Below are 20,706 nucleotides of genomic sequence, written 5' to 3'. Positions count from 1 at the left end.
TGCAAACTCCATGCAGGGAGGACCCGGGAAGTGAACCCGGGTCTCCTAATTGTGAGGCAGCAGCGCTACCCACTGCACCACCATGTACTAAATAATGATCTAAAAATAAAAAGAAAATGGTCTTATCAGCCTATTCTGTTTTCTGAAGTAATATTGAATGAGGTTTATAGCTGTAATGCTGATGATTGCTAACTTTGCATGGTGGGCAATAGATGAGTGAAAATAAAGACACATCAACGTCCATGTCAGGAAACTAAAACCCCTATGTGACCAGACTGGAGTCACTAAACCAGGCCAATGCACTAGGGACCAGAAAAATACTTTGGCTATAAGAGCGTTCAATTCGACAAGTGACACCAAAAGGAAATGACGAAAACAGACGGAGCTGTCAAAAGAGGAAAAGGCCACTGCTGGGAAAGTGATCAGATACGTATTATTGCACTAGACCAAATGGACAATTCCTGTATCATATAAAAACATAAGCTCTATGTTGATTACCTTGCTTTCTACCCATCTTAGATGGGCAGCACAGCTAGTATATTCTAAAAGGACTACATAACATATTACATCTTGTATGGAAATTTTACTGTGGTATATAGAAAAATCTATTAAGAAATGCAAGAATAGCACTTTGGCAAATTAAATAAATAGAAGTACAGCGGAACTTTATGTGTGTTGAATATGACAAGGATCACATTTTAAAATAATTTTCCCAACCATAACAGTACATAAAAAGTTTCTTTGCTAAATGTGTTGCCTTTCACCTTAGACATTTAGCCTTGTCACACAGTACATTAGGGACATCCATTAATAATATGATATTCCAGTCAGTATTGATATTTACTGTCTGTCTATTCCAGTAATGCTATGTGATACTTAAAGCTCTCGATTTTGACCCCACTTTAATGGCTCTGCCTTAATTTTTGCTTTGATGTCAAACTCTTTCATGTTTCTAAATGTGTTTTTATCTGCATAAGAGGATTGCTATAAAAGTCTCCTTCAGACTGCATGCTGTGAATTTTTATGACACCGAGTTAAAGAGGAATAATGCTTTAGAGATTCTTATTTCTTTTTTTATTTTGGATTTGGTTAATTGGTGTATTTTTAATCTAGGATGATACTCTAGCAGCTTTGAAAACTTACTGAGACAGAGCAATGATAACTTGATTTTTACATCCTCAATCAGCTTTATAGATCTTACCTTTTAGATATTAATGTAGTAATTATATATATATATGCTGCATAGTTTACTGTCAAATAATGCAAAGAGTACGCGACACGTGTTTCGCCCTAATTCTGGGCTCATCAGGTGTACGCACTCACTGCACCCCCTCTTGGGAAATCGAACCTCGGACGCCTCTTTACGTTGTGCCATGGCGTGTGGTTCATTTATTTGACAGCATGTAGATCGGGGTAATTACATTCATGACATTTGTAATCTGAATCACAATCTGATTGTATGAATTGGTTGTGGTTGGTCTGCAAGTCGGCAAACATCCGCCACGGTGCCTAAATAAGCGAACCACACGCCGTGGCACAACGTAAAGAGGCCTCACCTCTGACACTGACGTCCGAGGTTTGATCCCCAAGAGGGGAGCAGTAGAGTGTGTACGCCTGATGAGCCCAGAATTAGGGTGAAACACGTATCGTGTACTCTTTGCATTATTTGACAGTAAAACTATACAGCATTCTATGATCTGCTTCTCGCAACTGAAGAGGGCATCATGGCGGATGTTAGCCGACTTGAAGATCAACCAAAAGCGTTATCTGGTAGGTATCCACCCATACAATCAGATTGTGATTCAGACTACGAATGTCATGAATGTAATATTATATTATATAACTATTTTGGAAAACCTCCGAGAGAAACACTTTAATTTGGCCTAGTAGTTTTAATCCCAGAATATAGCCAGGTTTGCCTTCCTTTATCATAATATTTAAGGATTTACAGAATATCAGCTTATAAACAAATGTTGGTAAAAACAAATATCTTTCATGCTAGACAGAAAGGTTTATAGAAAGGGGCTATAATTTCTCCTCCATTAAATGAGCCTTTTAGAGAGCAGTACATTTACCTTATGGTTATGTTTATCCATGAATGAAAGATCACTAATGGCCCTACAACTTCAAACCCTAGCTCATTTTTGGTCATGGAAAAAGTTTAAAACGCTATCTTTATTTGTATGGCCTACAGGTAATGAAAACTCAAAATTCAGTATCTCAGAAAATTAGAATATTATATAAGACCAATAAAAAATGATTTTTAATACAGAAATGTTGGCCTATTGAAAAGTATGTCCATGTATGTACTCAATACTTACTGCATCAATGCAGCGTGGCATAGAGGCGATCAGCCTGTGGCACTGCTGAGGTGTAATAGAAGCCCAGGATGCTTTGATAGCGGCCTTCAGCTCGCCTACATTGTTGGGTCTGGTGTCTCCCATCTTCCTCTTGACAATACCCCATAGATTCTCTATGGGGTTTAGGTCAGGTGAGTTCGCTGGCCAATCAAGTACAGTGATACCATGGTCATTAAACCAGGTATTGGTACTTTTGGCAGTGTGGGCAGGTGCCAAGTCCTGCTGGAAAATGAAATCAGCATCTCCATAAAGCTTGTCAGCAAATGGAAGCATGAAGTGCTCTATAATTTCTTGGCAAACGGCTGTGCTGACTTTGGACTTGATAAAATACAGTGGACCAACATCAGCAGATGACATGGCTCCCCAAATCATCACGACTGTGGAAACTTCACACTGGACCTTAAGCAACTTGGATTCTGTGCCTCTCCATTCTTCCTCCAGACGCTGGGACCTTGATTTCCAAATGAAATGGACAATTTACTTTCATCTGAAAAGAGGACTTTGGACCACTGAGCAACAGTCCTGTCCGTTTTCTCCTTAACCCAGGTAAGACGCTTCTGGTTCAGGAGTGGCTTGATACAAGGAATATGACAGTTATAGCCCAAGTCCCGGATACATCTGTGTGTAGTGGCTCTTGAAGCACTGACTCCAGCCACAGTCCACTCCTTGTGAATCTTCCCGAAACACATTTTTTCCTTCCATTCAACTTTCCATTAATATGCTTGGATACAGCACTCTGTGAACAGCCAGCTTGTTTAGCAATGACCTTTTGTGACTTACCCTCCTTGTGGAGGGTGTCAATGATTGTCTTGTGGACAACTGTCAAGTCAGCAGTCTTCCCCATGATTGTGTGGCCTACTGAACCAGACTGAGAGACCATTTAAAGGCTCAGGACACCTTTGCAGGTGTTTTGGGTTAATTAGCTGAGTGGAGTGTGACACCAGGAGTCTACAATATTGAACGCTTTCACAATATTCTAATTTTCTGAGATACTGAATTATGGATTTTCATTAGCTTTAAGCCATAATCAGCAAAATGAAAAGAAATAAACACTTGAAATATATCATTTTGTGTGTAACGGATCTATATAATATATGAGTTCACTTTTTGAGTTGAATTACTAAAGTAAATGACCTTTTCAATGATATTCTAATTTATTGAGATCCACCTGTAGACATGAGAACAGCACATTGTAATTGTTCAGGGATGATCTGATCTTGTCAGATTCTGTTGCGTGTGGAACTGCATTAGAGGTGTTGCTCTCAGGCAACCATTTACCTTCATCCAATCAACTTTAAACCCAGCCTCTGGCATCATAAAGGGAGGCTGTATGCCTTAAGGCAGGTGATTTCACACTTTTAATGAAAGCAATGACAGATTTTTTTTTTTTTTATGTTCAAGTGTGGAACCATACGGAAATGAATGCAAACGCAGGAAGGAATAATGTTTTAGACAGGAAAAAGGACCAGGAGATGAACAAGCAAACCAAAAAAAAAATGTAGAAACTCACACCAGAAGATATTCAGTCCAAACACTTGATTTCCAGTCAACCTGAGCAGCCATTGCAAATAACATTGTGGTGCTGATGACACATGCTGGACATCCAGTTGTCATGTGGTAGTAGCAGAGTGTTGTAAGTATCGACTGTTGTGATGTAAGATTTTGCATATAACTTGATAAATATTTTGTATGTCTTTATTTGTAATTTAGGCAAAGCAATGTGATTTAGTGTTACATTAGTGAGTGTGTACCCCCCCCCCCCCCCTTTAAGGAATGGGTCTCTCTGAATTTTATGACAGAGTTTTGGGGGTGTGTGCCTTAAACCAGTTTGGCGAGTGTTTCTCTGCTAAAGTCTTTCAACCCCCGCAAGAAAGCCATAAAGACATATGGTCTTGGGGGTGGCAGGTTTTAAGATGTTGTATTCCTCCATTGGTCTGAAGTATGGCAGGTTGGAATTGGCTTGGATCAGAAGCTTTTAAGTACCATGATGTCCTATTGGCTGTAGGGGTTAGACAGAGAATCTATAAATCTGCTTGTTCAACTACATTCTCTCTCTCTTACTAACAAACATATGATGAAGAAGTATCTCCTCTTACAAAACTGATGAAGACCATCACACCATGAACTGAAAGGACAACACAATGGAGACCACAGCTTAGCAGCCATATTGGAACAGGCATAAGGCCTGCTCTGAAGAAAGCTGAGCACCAATGATGCCTTAACTAGAGACATTTTAAATAACTACAAGTCTGTGTGCCGCCTGAAACTACACATCAGCATTTAATCAGGTTGTATGGTTGCCAATATTCAAATGTACTTTGCATATTGTTATTATTTATGAATATTACCAATAATACATTGTTTTATGTGTAACTTAATTCCTGCTTGTCTTTTTACTACACCTAATTGCCTATAGATATAGAAGGGAAGGTGGGGATAAGTCTGTGAGATTAAATACCTTATAAACAGTGGTAAGTCTGTGAGATTAGGCATTTTGACAAAGGCTACATATTAATAATACAATAGGGGAACGTAGAGCAATATATATTATTTTACCAAGACAAAACATCAACAAAATAAAAGCAGCACCACCTTGAATTCAGAAATGGCAGCATGTGTGGTGACAACACCAAAATAACAAGAAATAACATCAACTAAAGGAGAAACAAGATGAAAGTACAAAACTATATTATGTCACAATAAGCGAATCCAGATATCACAAGAAGGTTTGGGGCAGCCTCCCGTATACTGTAATCCAGGCTGTAAAAAGGTAGTTATGAAAAAACAGCACTGGGTAGTTTACACTACTGAGTCCAAGACAGAACTGTTCAACAGAGGAAAGGGAGCGGCGTTTATGGGGAGTTGACCGGAAGTGATATCGCCCTTGGGGCCAGGACCAGAAGTGTCTTCTTCTGAGCTTCAGAACCTGGTGGGATTTCCCTGGAAAGGTCTGCAAAGAACTGAGAAAGAGAGTCAGTGCACCCCTCTGCCCCCGGTCAGTTAAGTTGTTACAATTATATAAGCCCTTCAGCTGCCTCCAACTCGCATAAAAGCAAAAAACTGAGAATCATGAGAAGATGATTTTGTACATTTGTGAATGTGAGAGTAAGATTCTTTTTTAAATTCAGTGGTGGCATATTTGTCCATTTTCATGTGGTTTTTGGTTCATGATGTCACAAGAGGAGTTCAAACTGATTGACTGAAGGTGAATGACGTTCCTGTGTCATGGTTGGGACTTCTTTATTAAACTTTCTTGGCTTTGTCTGTTTTTTCTAGAGTTTCTCAGCATGGTGACTTTAATTGCTTATATAATAAAGTTGTTTATTATTGTAATTATGTTAATCATTATGTGGAAAAGATATTTTTTGTCTTGACATGTGTCTATTTTGTTCCACCATAGGCGATGCCATTTTGGGCTCAGCTTTATTTATCGTTGCTGGCCTTGCTGTTGTCACAGGACAGTTGGAAGTTGTAGTTCATGACGTCATCATTGTGACAAGATAAAGGACGACATTGTACAACTTCCAACTGTCCTGTGACAACAGATTCTAAATGGCAACAAAATAAACCTTTGGTGGTGTTTAGTGGTGAATTAGTGTCTCTAGGCATAACTAAACTTAGCATTGCTTTTGACTATGATTTTGGATTTTACATACAGAACTTTTTGGGCCTATGGTTTTGACCTTAGCCTCTTCCATGACAGTTTTGGTTATTTCATCTTCTAGTCCCTTTAAGATAATTTTTTAGTGTGTTTTTCCATCCAATGAGAACATCCTGAGACAACAACTTCCTTTCTGTTCAAATACTGTAGCAGATATTCAGCTTTCCTTGGCTGGTTAGCTGGTTCTGCAATATATTTAGTGGTTTTTGCTTGATGAAGCTAATATATTGGGGTGTCTGGTATTCTCACCTCTCTTTTGTGCATTTTCTATTGTTATTGTTTGACAAAAGATGCAAACATCTGGCACACATAATAATGAAAAGGGTGACCGGAGAATATTGTGTTGTCAGTGAGTAATTTACATGTGGAGATATTTATTTACAGGCCTAGATGAGTATAACAGCTTGCAGTCTCTCTAATCTCATTAATCCTGTTGGTTTAAAATATAATAAATGAGTGCTGTTTTCATGAAGAATGAATACTTTAATTCTTAAATGACTTGCCACCCAAAGTAATAATTTGCGGTTTAGAATTTATTTTCTTTTTTAACAAAGTTTCTTAATATTAAGCTAAGTAAGCATATCTCTACTCAAAACTAAAGTGTTTCTGTTCTGTTAAAAGAAAAAATGCCTAGACATATATCAGAAGATTTTTTCTGGACTCTGTATCTTTTAATGATTAGTGAAATAACTTATCCACCTCTTGGCCAGATATTGGTGACTGCAGAACTGTCTGGCCTTGAGGATAAACTTGCTGGATGCCTATCTGTGAACTGACCTTGGCACACAAACAACAGGCGGAAGAGAGATACAAGTAACTGCCATTGTGTTCCAAGGGCAAGTGAGCTTTATTTATTCAAAGCAGGAATGTACTGTAAGTCAAAAACTGAGGTTAAGATTTTGTCTTTCCCCATGATTTTTTCCTTTTAAACTGTCTCAAAGTTCTTTTGTATAATTTGAAAGGGGGTGCCTGTGACTTGTTTGTTATTGATGACAACAAAATGCTTCTTATGAGAAATTCAGAGGAAAAAACTAAAATAACAAACTCAATGAATTAATAACGTGAACAAGTGCCTAGCTCTGAAAAGTTTGCTGGGGCAAAGGCTCCAAACACTGTGTCACAGAAAAGGTAAATGTCCAGAAGAAACCCTCATAAGAGGGAACTACATCTGAAGGAGACTAACTGCTTGTCCCAATGTAGCAGTGCAGGGGTCACTTGGTGGGCTTACACTATCTATGGGCACCTGGTGCTCTGGAATGGCAAAGGGAGTGAGAAGTAGAACAATCTGAGAGGAAGATGTGGCCTAGGTGGAAGTGTGTAATGCTGGTGGTCTGGTGAGATACGCAAAGGCTCAACATGCAACAAAGACTGATATGTTCAAGGAGATGGGGACATGCTAGATCATGGTGGTATAACACAAAACATTAGGAGAAGGAGGATGAAGATTGTACTGTTCACTTCATTTACTAAATAAGTATACAGTATGTTCCTAAAATGTAAGCTAAGGCTGAGAGTTACTTTTGCTTCACTGACAGACAGTGCTCACCTGGGGCCTCATGCATAACGCCGTGCGTAGAATTCGCACCATAACATGGCGTAAGCACAAAAGCCGAAATGTGCTTACGCACAGAAAAATCCAGATGCAGGAATCTGTGCATTCGCTAACTTCCACGTTCTTCCACTCCATAAATCCCGATCAGCATGAAAAGTAACGCTTGTGCCAGCGCTTGCTGTCCGCCCCAGCTCCTCCCAGAATTACGCCTCTTTGAATATGCAAATCAATATAAATAGCCCTTAAACCCAACGTTCTGTGAAAACGCAATGGCAAAAGTACAAGGAAAAATAGAAGAATTTCAGCAAATACCAAATGGAGGCAAAGAAAAACGTACTATTTGTTGGTTTAAACAGCTATATAAGCAACAGAAGGAAGTTGATCGAGTGACATAGCGTGTTGGAGAAACTCGAAAGCTCAAGTTCACAAAGTCGCATGGTGCCCGAAATAAAAAAGTTGTCACATATCAAAGTCGCATGGTGCCCGAAATAAAAAAGTTGTCACATATCAAAGTCGGCGTGAAAAGGTGACTCGTAGCCCACCGTTTGAGTGTCATATGAAAGCTTATTAGGGTACAGTGGAAAAAAAAGGCACATAGTGTGAAAAAAGCACGAAATGTCAACTTTAATCTCGAAATTTCTACTTTAATCACATAGTTTATTTTGTCATTAAAGTAGAACATCATAAACTTCATCTTAAAATCGTAATTAAAGTAGCACGTTAAATGCTTTGTTGTGTACTTGATCTTATATGTGCTCTATGAGCCTGAATCACTACGTGCTCTTCCTCTGACAGGACACAGAATCCATTACGTTCGTAATATTACAGCTCTCTGCATAATTAAAATACTGAGAAGTATACGTGATATTATTTTCATGATGATATAAGTTAAAGCATGTTATTAAACATGGGAACACGGTGGCGCAGTGATTGTTCATGTCTTACAGCAAGATGCTTGCTACGCCATGCGCAACCTTCAATGAAATGCTTTATTACAGAAGTACTGTCTTTTTCAAACGTACTAACCCCCAATTCCTGTCCTTCCTTTTCTTTCTTCAAATACCCAATCGCCACACAGTCAGCTCTGTAATAGACGTTAAGCCATCTGTAAGCTTACAACGCTGATTCTTCAAAACTTTTAAGGAACATCGAAATATCTTCTGTGGTACCCGGCTGGGGTTCATGCTCGGCCAGGATGCCCAGGAGGAGGGCTTGTGCCTCCTCTAGAACATGAGGGGGCGCCCTCCCTGGTTGCTTTGGGGGCCACGGGTAAAGAGCTTGGAAGCTCAACCCTGTAGGGGTCCGTGGTCACCGCCAGGGGCGCCCCAATGCCTTGGGAGCCCTGGACCTCAGCACTTCAGCCACACCCGGAAGTGCTGGGGGGAAGAGGATTGGGGACACCCGGAGGACTTCCGGATACACCACCAGAGCTTCCGCCACACAGGGGTGTGGCTACAGAAGCTCCTCAGGATGCACCTGGAGTCCATCCAGGGTGTATAAAAGGGGCCGCCTCCCTCCAGTCATTGGCAAGAGTCAGGTTGAAGAAGGACGGAGCTCAGAGGAGAGTAGTGGAGGTGGACCAGAGACTAGAAGGCATTGTGTTGTGTGGCCAAGGACTTAAGGGGTGATTGGTACTGCGGCACTGGGATTGTGCACTTCTGGAATGTATATAATGTACAATAAACGTGTGTGTGGTGAAACCAACATGTCTACCTGTCTGTGTCCGGGCTGTTCCCCACACTTCGTAATGTTTAATTATTCTATACATCTATCCTTCCAGAGTCACGCCAGCCACAGCATGAATACAACGCGAGGCAGGAACAAACCATGAACGAAGCATCAAGCACGCTAGCGCTGTGGCACCATTTAGTTAAAGTTTTATCTGTATAATATAATCAACATATTTTGCTGCATTTCATCTTAAAAATGAAATCGTCATCATATGTAAATACACGCTTTATAAAGTGGCTTAGGTTGTGCAATATTATAACTGTATCATAAGTACAATTACTTCACGGTAACTTGCAAGTACAAACAGTTCTACAAGGAGCACTTGATGGACTGATTGAGTGCATGTATAGTTCTTGGGATGAAACTGTTTGTGAACCGCGAGGTCCGAACAGAAAAGGCTCTGAAGCGTTGGTCGGATGAGAGCAGTTCAAATAGCGAATGGCTGAGGCAGCGAGTGCTTGATGCTGTATACCGATAATTCTCTTTCCAATCGCTGTAGATTCACACTCAGATACAGTGATATAAATATTCCGAGTGGTGCAGTGAGAGTAATATGGAAAAAGATGATCCGCTGTTTCAACCCCTGAGCAGCTGACAGAAAAAGAAGAAGGTGCAGTGAGAGTAACAACGCTAAAGCAGTTATGGTATTTAGAACAGTTTGACCATTCTGTGGACCATTATATTGTTACAGGTTAATTACAATCAGATGCATTAAATTTATGAACGATATGCGGTTAATTTCAGTGTATTTGATAAAGCCGCCGTCGTGGATGTGGATCTAAGAAAGGGTAACCACACAGGAACAGTAGCACTGCTTTGATGCCACCAGTCTGCAAAACCGAGCGGAGAACTTGCGTACGACAGGGTATGAGGTACCATGGAAAAGTGCGTGGCTTTACGCCAAGTGTAGGTTTTATACATCACGATTTGAACGTGGAAACGTTCTTACGCAATATTTCTGTGCGTGCGCACCATTTATACATGAGGCCCCTGGAGTATTCTTAAACATAAAACATGCTGGAATTCCATCCACATATTCCATGTTTTCAGCCCAGAAACTGCATGGAAAAAGACTGCATTCAAACTGGCTACCTGGGAGTACCAAGACACCAACATTTACTGCTTTCCAGTCTTTCCAAGACTCTTGTGCATCTCAGTTTAGAGTATTTCTAAACACTTCGACACTAACAGGAAATGATATCTTCTATTTAGCCAATATTATGATACAAAAAAGATATAGCAGCACTAGAGAAGTCCAGAGGCCAGCGACTAGGCTGATTCTTACAAGCTATTAGGAGAGATCGAAGAAGTTGAACCTTTTCAGTTTAATAATGAACACAAATGAAGTGTTTAAAATTATGAAAAGAATTAATACACTGGATCCCAGCTGTTACTTTAAAATAAAACAGAGGTACAAATTTGGAAATTTGTTAAGGGCAGATTTTGCACAAATGTTATATAAAACTTTCTTTGTACACAGAATAAATTACCAAGCAGAGTATTGGAGAGCGGGACTTTAGGGACCTTGATGGACAAGCTTGTTGGGCTGAAAATACATGTGTTGTGATATTCTAAAAATATTTTCCTTATATCATGAACTACAATTAGCATCATCAAAAACATAACAAGCCCTCTTAGGCAAGGAAATTGTATCATATTTCCTTGGTTGTTCATAGAAGGTTCCTTGATTATTATAATTGTTCATTTCCAAAGGTACTTTCTTGATAACATTGTCTTTATTTAGATGGGCTAGAAACACTTTTATTTATTGCGACTATAATCACTGAAGTCCAAGGTCCAAATCTCCTGCCTAATGCTCTCACTTAAACGTTTATTGGCTTCCTAACATTGTTTGGGCTGTTTGTGTTAATGCAGATTTGGATGAGGTATGTGTGAATATGAGTGTTTATTTTTTTTATTGTTTGTCGTCTTCATTCAGTTCATGCTCAGCTTTTTTATGTGTACTGTGGAAGATGAATGTTCTCTTTGTTCCCTTGTACTAATCCTTGTCTAAGGAGTTAAGCAGAAGTAAGCTTTAAAAACATGATTTGCTGAGCAAACAGAAAAAATATTTGTCAGAAGGACTCAAGGTCTAAGCTTCCACACTGAGACTGCCTTATCATGTTCTCCCTTTGTTTACATCTGAACGCCATAACAAGGAGCCAAGGAATCAAGTTGCACAAGGAGCATTGAAGGGGCTCAAGGATTGTGTATAATAAAGTGTTGACTGTTGCATTTTCATAATGAATATTAAATCACACATTCTAGGTGTATAAAAACCTGCCCCACCCAATAAACAATTGTTCAGAGAGCCCTGACGCTGTCATGTAATATTGATTGCCTGCTTTTCTGAAACCTGCTCACTGTGACGATGTAAAATAATAAAGCTGCTATATGACCCCACCTGCTGTCTTGTCTAAGTGATCATCCACAGTACATACCACAATTATGTCTTACAATTTCATCTATCTGTATACTTGTATATGGTTGAGATGACAATAAACTTTGCTTTGGCTTTTTTTTGACTACATGTGTGCTTCCCACACTCTAGTGACAGGAGTAAAGCACCCACAACAGACAATGAAGGTTGATCAAGCACCTTGTCCCCAAGTACAAGTGGGAAAAGATGAAGAGAAAGAAGACGATGAAGGTGGATTGATAGATGGAACGATTTTCAAAAGAGCGTTGTTGCAAATTTTAGAGCTAAAGAAAGTAAATGGATCTTTTAGAATTTTTTTTGCTTAATATGAAGTTCTCTCCAGGGTTGGCTCCTGCGCACTATGCTGGTAAAAAGGGATCTGTCACCTGCTTTCAGACTGATGCTGCCACCTGTAATTTACACACATTTTTATGCATATATTTTTGATTTTTATGAAATTTAAACATGAAATTGACTTTTGGTGAAAAGAAATGTTTGTTTTTAATAATGTCTTGATTTTTCACATTGTAAAGGCCAGCCCTGACACAGACAGACGTAGGACATGGGTTCAAAGCACAAAAGAGTTTTTATTTTCTTTTACCTTGTGGGCAATGCCTTCCCCATTCCCACAAGCTCAACACAGTCCCAAACCACACAGCACACAATTCTCTTCTTTCTTTTCTCTTTCCTCTTTCTCCTCCACTCCTCCTCAGCAAGCTTCATCTCCCTCCTCCCGACTCTGGCTCCCCAAATGGAGTGAGGTGGACCCTTTTATATCACACCTGATGATTTTCCTGCAGCACTTCCTGGTGTGGCCAGAAGTGCTGCAGTCCAGGGCTCCGGGATCATCCAGGTGCCCCCTGGCAGTGGCTACGGTGTCTAACAGGGTTGAGCTTCCAAGCTCCAAGTCCGTGGCCCCGATGCAATCCAGGGGGCTGCCTTTTTGCGTCCCGGGGGGGAGATATTGCCCCTCTCCCGGTTCTTCCCTTCTCTAGGCATCCCGTTGGGGCAAGCTCCCCAGTCGTCTGCCACAACCTATAGTGACCGCAGTTGTCATGCTTATAAAAATCATGGATCCCTATTGATATGGCACTACTTGCATTCTTAGTTATCCCTCCGTAGATACAAAATATTCTCATGAGTAGTCCAAAGCGCCAGGTATGTTTCTTTGGTTTTAACCACTTCTGACTTCAATTACAGCTTTGTTTTGATCCTTGTTTGTTACATGTTGCTTGTCCTCATTTTGACTGTAGTAATTTTGACCCTCGCTATTCCTTCTGACCATGATTTCATTCCCTCTATTCATCCCTTGATCAGTTCACACTTGCAGTAATCCTCGGGTACCTTGTGTGTCCTAGCACTACCCTACATTGGATTACGTGGGTTCAAAATCGAATGATTTGACTATACAAGAAAGGAGATTTTACGTATATACAAATTACACGATGGGAGGATATTTAGGAGTAGTCAGCTGATGGACAGGAGGTGAGTCTCGAGAGAATTAAACTACGTGCAGTCATCCCAATAAGTCATCCTGGAATCCTACAGTGTATACCATAGGCTTCTTTCTAGCTTTTTCTCCCACTATTAGTGTGTGTGTGTGTATTTATGATAAACACATTTCAAATGAATGCTGTTGTAGGCATATATGAAGAGACAAGCTTAATTTCTTAGAAGTGAGCAGTTTTTTAGCTGGCAAGCAGTCAAACATCTGTCCTTAAATTCATCTAAATCAATGGCAAAACCTTAACTAAAGAAAAGCACATGTGGTGTATACAACAAAAAATTTGTTCTCAAAGTCAATGCACTTGGTATATCCTGAGGCATGCTGAGCATTTTCCCTGTTTAGGTTTATCAGTTGCTTCCAATCTAATTGAAAAAATATAATATTTCACTAACATTATCTACAGAGCAGCTGGAGTTTCACTTGATTCTTAAGTTCTGAGATCATCCTTTGTGTTTGTTCCATGATTTTTATAGCCTTTTGAGTTTCTTAACTATTTAAAGCATCTCAAATTTAAGAAGTGAGAATTGCTTTAGCAGTGCTTTATTAGTTTCATATTTTTATGTTGTTCTTTAGATCTCCTTGGGTTAATCACTCGTGACTCCAGAAGAGTAACATAGCACTATGTATTGAATAATTAGTGCACAGAATGAGTAATTATTATGACAAATTAACCTACATGACCTTTCCTAGAAATCTAGTTATATAGCATTGTTTCCTGGCTGTGAGAAATGTGTGTGGTGTTGTGGCCCAACATCTTACTCCTACTCTTGCAGCACTGCCAAAACAATAGCAATGCTCATTCCTCCTAAAGAATAAGGCCAGAAAGGGTGGCTTGAAAAAAATCTGGGAGGACATCTCCAGTATGAGAGTGCTGAATGGCCAGTTAAGTAATACTAACGATTTTGTTGGGTTTGGGCTGCAAGTTCTTCAATCACATCACAAGAATATCATCAATTATGATAATACAAGTTAAGCAAGCCATGCCAAGGACGCCAAAACCTACATTTACATAATACTTCCTGAAAGTGAACAGCAAGATTATACTTGCTGTTTAACAATTTAAAACGGTTAAATCCCACACTATAATAAACAGTACAATGTCCATGGGGAGGCAGGATGGTTAGTTGTGCTTGGTCTTCTCCTAAAATGTGTGGCTTTTAATAGGTTTATTTTCTCCTGCACCTACATTAGTTACACTGGAGCTTTCTGTTTTCCCCCTCTTCAAGTGTGTTTGTGTATATTGTGAAGACTGGCCCAGACACAGACAGGCAGACACGTTCATGTCACCCAACACACGTTTATTTACAATACCTATTATGTACAAATGTCCATAAGTGCCACAAACCCCAATCTTCCCCAAAGTCCAGGCCAACCACTCTGCCTCTTCGGACCACCTCCTTCTCTCGTTCTTGCACCTTGTCCTGCTTCCACCCGACTCCAGCCTCGAATGAAGGGAGGCGGCCCCTTTTATCCATACCCGGATGTGTTCCAGGTGTGCACCGGCAATCCTGCCGACACGCCCCAGTGTGGCGGAAATGCCGGCTGTCCTTCCGGAAGCACTCCGGGTGTTCCCTCTCTTCTTCCCCTCAGCACTTCCTGGTGTGGCGGAAGTACTGGGGTCCAGGGTCCTTCAGGCAGGGGGATGCCCCCTGGTGGTGACCACGGGCCTCTACAGGGTTGGGCTTCCAAGCCCTGTTTCCGTGGCTCCCAATACAACCAGGGTGGACGCCCCCTCACAGTCTGGAGGAGGAATGAGCCCTCCTATTGTCTTCCTGGGCGTCCCGGCCAGGCATGAGCCCCGTCCGGGTGCCACAATATATATAAATAAATATATATAACACACATGCGAGTTGTAGGAGCACCTTCCGGGTTTATCAGAGGTATGTCATACCACCTCAGGGCGAGAGGAGGCATTTTTGCAAACCATGCCATCTCTCTTTCCCTCCACAGCTTCAAGATGATGCAACTGACTCCGTCAGAGCGTTATAAAGCCAGTGCTCCTAAAAGAGGCACCAACTGTTGGAATGAGCTGACTGCAGGGAAGAGCTTCATCCTGACCAAGACAAACAGTCCAAAGAAGAACTATCCTTTGCCTATCAAGGTGTTTTGTGTTGGTAGAGTAATATATATTGCTCTGCTTTCCCCTGTTGTATTATTAAGATGTAGCCTTTGTCAGAATGCCTCTAATCTCACAGACTTACCACTGTTTAATAAGGTATTGTACCATATAACTTATCCCCACCTTCCCTTCTATATCTATAGGCAATTAGGTGTAGTAAAAGGACAAGCAGAAATTAAGTTACACATAAAACAATGTATTATTGCAAAGTACATTTGAATATTGGCAACCATACAACCTGATTAAATGGTGATGTGTAGTTTCAGGCGGCACACAGACTTGTAGTTATTTAAAATGTCTCTAGTTAAAGCATCATTCAGCTTTCTTCAGAACAGGCCTTATGCCTTTTCCAATATGGCCACTAAACTGTGGTCTCCATTGTGTTGTCCTTTCAGTTCATGGTGTGATGGTCTTCATCAGTTGTTGGTTAGTAAGAGAGAGAGAGAATGTGGTTGAGCAAGCAGATTTATAGATTCTCTGTCCAACCCCTACAGCCAATAGGACATCATGGTACTTAAAAGCTTCTGATCCAAGCCAATTCCAAACAGCCATACTTCAGACCAATGGGGGAATACAACATCTTAAAACCTGCCATCCCCCCAAGACCATATGTTAAAGTAACCTGGCTTCCTTGCGGGGGGTTGAAAGACTTTAGCAGAGAAACACTCGCCAAACTGGTTTAATGCATACCCCCTCAACTCTGTCGTAAAATTCAAAGAAACTCAGTCGTAAAAGGGGGGCAAACACGAATGCCTCTCACCAAAGTAACACTAAATTACATTGCTTTGCCTAAATTAAAAATAAAGACATACAAAATATTTATCAAGTTACTAGGGGGCTCTGCCCCCTGCTCGCTTCGCTCGCCAACCCCTGGTGTTGGGAAATGACAAAGAGTGAGATGTATGAATGAGATATAGAATAGTGTGAAGGTGTGGATGATGCATATAGAAAGTAAACAATAAAGTGTTTGGCACAGTGTAAAGGTTTATTGGAAAATTTCTTTGTACACAACATTAGTAGTAAAGATGGTGTCTTGTCCTTGAATGAGTTTTCCTTGGCATGGAGCACTTATAACTTTAACTTTAACGTCAGATGAATGTCGAACTCGTGAGAAGGCAACATAAAGTTGTCCATGTCCAAAAACGGGTTCAGAGAGGTAGATGCCAACCTTGTCCATGGTTTGTCCTTGTGATTTGTTGATGGTCATGGCAAATGCAGGTTTAATGGGGAACTGTCGGCGTTTCAGTGTAAAAGGTAATTCCAGGTCAGAACTTGTAAGGTCAATTCTAGGAATGAGAACAGTATTGTTAGCATGTGATCCTGTAAGAACTGTCGCTTGAATAACATTGTGTGTCATGGTGTTGACGACTAAACGTGTGCAATTGCATAAACCCTGTTTAGTGTTAAGGTTTCTTAATAGCATGATTATTGTTCCGTTTTTAAGGCTAAGATTGCGTCGTGGTAATCCGGCTGGGTTAATAGTGTTTAAATATTCTAAGGGGAAATTTAGATGGTCATTTTCGTTATCAGAGTCAACTTTGTCAGAGTTTAGAAAGAGTTGTGTCTCTTCAGGAAGTAATGCAATGACTTGGTTATTTATGTGATCCACATTAATATTTTTTGGACATATATTTGCGTATTTTAAGGTGAACTGAACAATAGCTGAGCGCATGGAATGTGGAACAATAGCTAAGCACTGTCTAAAATCTCCTCCTAATAAAAGTACCTTTCCTACAAAGGGAATATTATTATTCATCAACGTTTGTAGAAGTTTATGAATGGTGTTGAGTGAGTGGATGCCATTGTACATTCATCAATAATTAACAGTTTTGCAAGACGGATGCCACGTGCATTGCTACCGTTCATGTTCATAGTGGATAGCGATTTGTAGGATCTAATGCAGTTCATAAAGTTTTTACTTTCAGGTACATCGTTAGTTAGAAGGTTCTGTGGATATTCAGGATATGAATGTAAAGGAGGCAGTCTAATCTGACCCTTTTGACAACAACGTGTAAATTCATTACTTGTATTGCCAGTTGTTTCTTCAGGGAAGTTAAGTGAATGACAATGATTGCAAATGACATTCATTAATCCCAATGAATTTTCCTGAATAGTGGACTCATTATTGAACGCGTTTTCAGCTAACTGGCGCAAGCGTGTAGCAGGTGTCTGTCGTTGATGTCCGTGACGTGTATCTTTTGCTTGTGCAGTTTGAGAGGCGCGGCGTTGTATGTCCAGTATTTGGGACGTGTTGTTTTGGAGCTTTAATCGATTTGCCTGTGCTGTGTGAGAAGCCCGTTGTAGTTTACGGCGTGCATTGTTTGTATTGAGCCTTGCCCGTTTTTGTATGTCGGTCAGTTGAGCTTTCTGTTTTTGGAGCCTTGCCTGCTTGTTTACCGGCAATTCAGATGCGCGTTGTAGACGTCTGCGTTTATTTATTTTGTCCCTTCGCTGCCGTTTCTGTATGTCTGAGACGGGAGGTGTTTCGTTTTGAACCCGTGCCTGTTTCGATGCAGCACTTTGAGACACGCGGTGCATGCGTCTACGTTGATTGTGTCTGTCCATCTGGTTTCGTTTCTGTAACTGTGTTAGTTGAGCTTTGCGTTTTTGGAGCCGAGACATTTTTTCTTCCGGAGTTTCAGAAGCGCGTTGTAGGCGCCGACGTGTATTTTGTTTTTTCATGCGGGTTCGTGTGTTTGGTCCCGTTATCCAAGCCGTATCGTTTTGTACCCGTGATCGTGAATTCATGACTTGTTTGTTCTTCAGCGTGAGAAATATGGATAAGTAATAAGGAGGATTGCACTCACTGTTAATATGGAGCCTTTTCTGCGGTTGAACGGTTAATAGTGCCTCATTGTAATGAGATCTACCTATGCTGCATAGTGTGAACGTGTTGATATGACGTATGTTTAATACGGATGGTTCCTTCAGAAATGGGGCTTTGTGTGTCATTTCTTATTTATGTTAGTGTGTTCGCGGGTCTGAATCGTCATTTTTGTGTACGTTTCGTGTGCTATGTCCGTAGTCTGTCCCGTTTCATGTCCAATGGGCTTTGTGTGGCGCTCACGGCTTCTTTTTTTTTGTGTGCTAGGGGCTTGTTGAATCCTCCTCTTTGTGTGTGTCCCATTTCGTGTGCAATGGGCTTCATGCGGCGCTGTGTATGGCGCCGGCGTCTGACTCCTTTTTTCTGTGGTCGCGGCGCCTCATTTCTTATTTTACGTTGCATTCCATCCGGTTCCCGTTGCTTGGAGGGGGGGGGGGGGGGTTGCTTGGAGGGGAGGGGTGGGATTTGTGGGGCGCCTGCACAGTACGTCTTTTGCGTCCACGGCCCATGGCCGGATGTCCCTGCGTACATCCAGTTTACCATTCTCGGTTAGTAATGTGGATGCTGCTGATAATTAACCAACCATCTTTACCTATTTAATTTTACATGCTTTTATAATATTAAGGGCCTTTAATTGTATCTTTTTTCTTTAAGAAGCAGCTAAGCTGTAAACAGACAGGAGTTTTATACAGATATGTACATATTGATCGTTTAACACAATAAACACTACACATAACTGGCCCCACTTAATTAGTAAGTGCCCTCATCAGGACAACGTGGGGTACATCTTTAAAATTCTACCAGATAAACAGTTAACAACAATAGTATCATTAGTGGACCTAGTTGTGCCATCCTTGCTCACTGAATGTGTTTTAGAAATGTGTTGTTTATGACATATTTTGCAAAATGCATGCACTAAGTGAACTTTCTTACCTTAAATTAACACTAGAAAATTGTCAGTGTCACTTTCCCCTCACTTTTTCTCTTAGGCAAATCAATTTTGTTCTGTTTTAGATACATTGTTCCTTACTCACAGATCAATTGTTACATCAGCCATACATCTATTGACAGCAAGGCTCTTTGCACACTCTTCAGACTACACTGACATGCACATCCACCTAATTTGTGTTTACCTGACAAGTCAATGATGAGGGATTACGTTCATCCACACATTGTACAACTGACCTTAGACAGGCAACGGTAGGACAAAAAGAAATATAGTAAATAGGAAAATCAACCAGCACACAGGTTGGACGAAAACATGAACTAATGTGCAGATAAGGATGCAGGCTGAATCAGGCCAAGTGATCAGAGCACAAATTAAAGCAAAGACCATGTCAAATAGGCAATTAGAAGAACTTCATCCTCAAAACAAAAAATAATGAGTCTACACAGAAAAACATTGAAACAAACCAAGGATGAAATGAAAACTAAAACTGCACTTAATCTGTTTTTACACTTTAGCTGAATCACTGAGAGTGCCAGTGTGACCTGGCATATGTGAGCACTCTAGGGACAAAGACTACATCTCACGCAGTCTCTTACACATAGGAACATTAACTGGTGACAGTTTACTGCTGCAAAAAGGTTTTCTCAAACTGTGACTTAATAAACCAGGGAAACCAGACAACAATTATAAACCAACAACTTGAAATAATGTAACTTTTATGAATTTTTACAAATAATTTCATAAATTTCCTACCTTCCCCACATGCTGTACAGTTTTGAGGTTCTCCGCCGCTGCACTCTTTGCAGGTATGGTGGCACAGGTGACACTGTCCATTCAAAGGGAACTTCCCTTTGGAACAAGAGATCCCACAAGAGCCTGAATCAAAATACCTAAGAAAATATGAAGAAACAAAGGCATCAGAGTGGCACGTGTAGATCTCTGCATCCAGTTACAGTTACTAACGAAGCAGTAAGAGAAATAAAAATCAATTTCTTTTCTGATTTCACACCTTTCTAAATTGGTACTTGCTACTACTTTCAAAGAAGAAAAAAATATTCCTTCTGTGTTTTACTTTCAGCTCACCTTTGTGTACGCTGCTGTATATGTGCGGCTTATGTGCCAATAAATTAATATAATACAATTTTAAATTTATTAATCTAATTTTGGATAATTGAATCTATAAATGATATTAAAATAATTGTATATTATTAATTACATTTTGTTTAATTTTATATATATAAATCATATTAACTTAATACAATAAATCTGTTTTATTGATATCATTTCCATTCTCTACAAAAAAAACTGCATTTACTATGTTTGCAATTTTAAATTAGTTTAATGTTGTTTGTCTTTGTGTGTACACTGTTAGCGAATGCTTAAACTTTTTATGCTTATTTCATTATTTACCACTCCATGTTAGAAACAGCCTCATACAATCCAACCAATTGAAGTAAAGGTAAAAACTTTTGCGAGACAATAATGATGGTAATATTCGTGATTTAACAAGGTGTCCATAGCTAACACTAACTCGGAGACTACATAGTGGATCCTAATAAAATCCTTGTGTGCGTCCAGGTGTCC

The 20,706-nt window shown here is 40.2% G+C and overlaps 1 protein-coding gene across 1 annotated transcript in view; it reads right to left on the bottom strand.

Moving 5' to 3' along the window:
* Window positions 1-20,706, bottom strand: part of pcsk5b (proprotein convertase subtilisin/kexin type 5b) — a 522,800-nt gene that overhangs the window by 103,683 nt on the left and 398,411 nt on the right. The window contains exon 22 of the mRNA XM_028802364.2: window positions 19,876-20,012. Coding sequence (XP_028658197.2) covers window positions 19,876-20,012 — 137 coding nt within the window. The remainder of the gene's footprint in view (window positions 1-19,875; window positions 20,013-20,706) is intronic.

This window comes from Erpetoichthys calabaricus, chromosome 5 (genome assembly GCF_900747795.2).
Source record: "Erpetoichthys calabaricus chromosome 5, fErpCal1.3, whole genome shotgun sequence".
NCBI classification, from domain to species: domain Eukaryota; kingdom Metazoa; phylum Chordata; class Cladistia; order Polypteriformes; family Polypteridae; genus Erpetoichthys; species Erpetoichthys calabaricus.
Note: the sequence above shows the minus strand (reverse complement) of the source record. Positions and strands in the feature narration are given on the sequence as shown.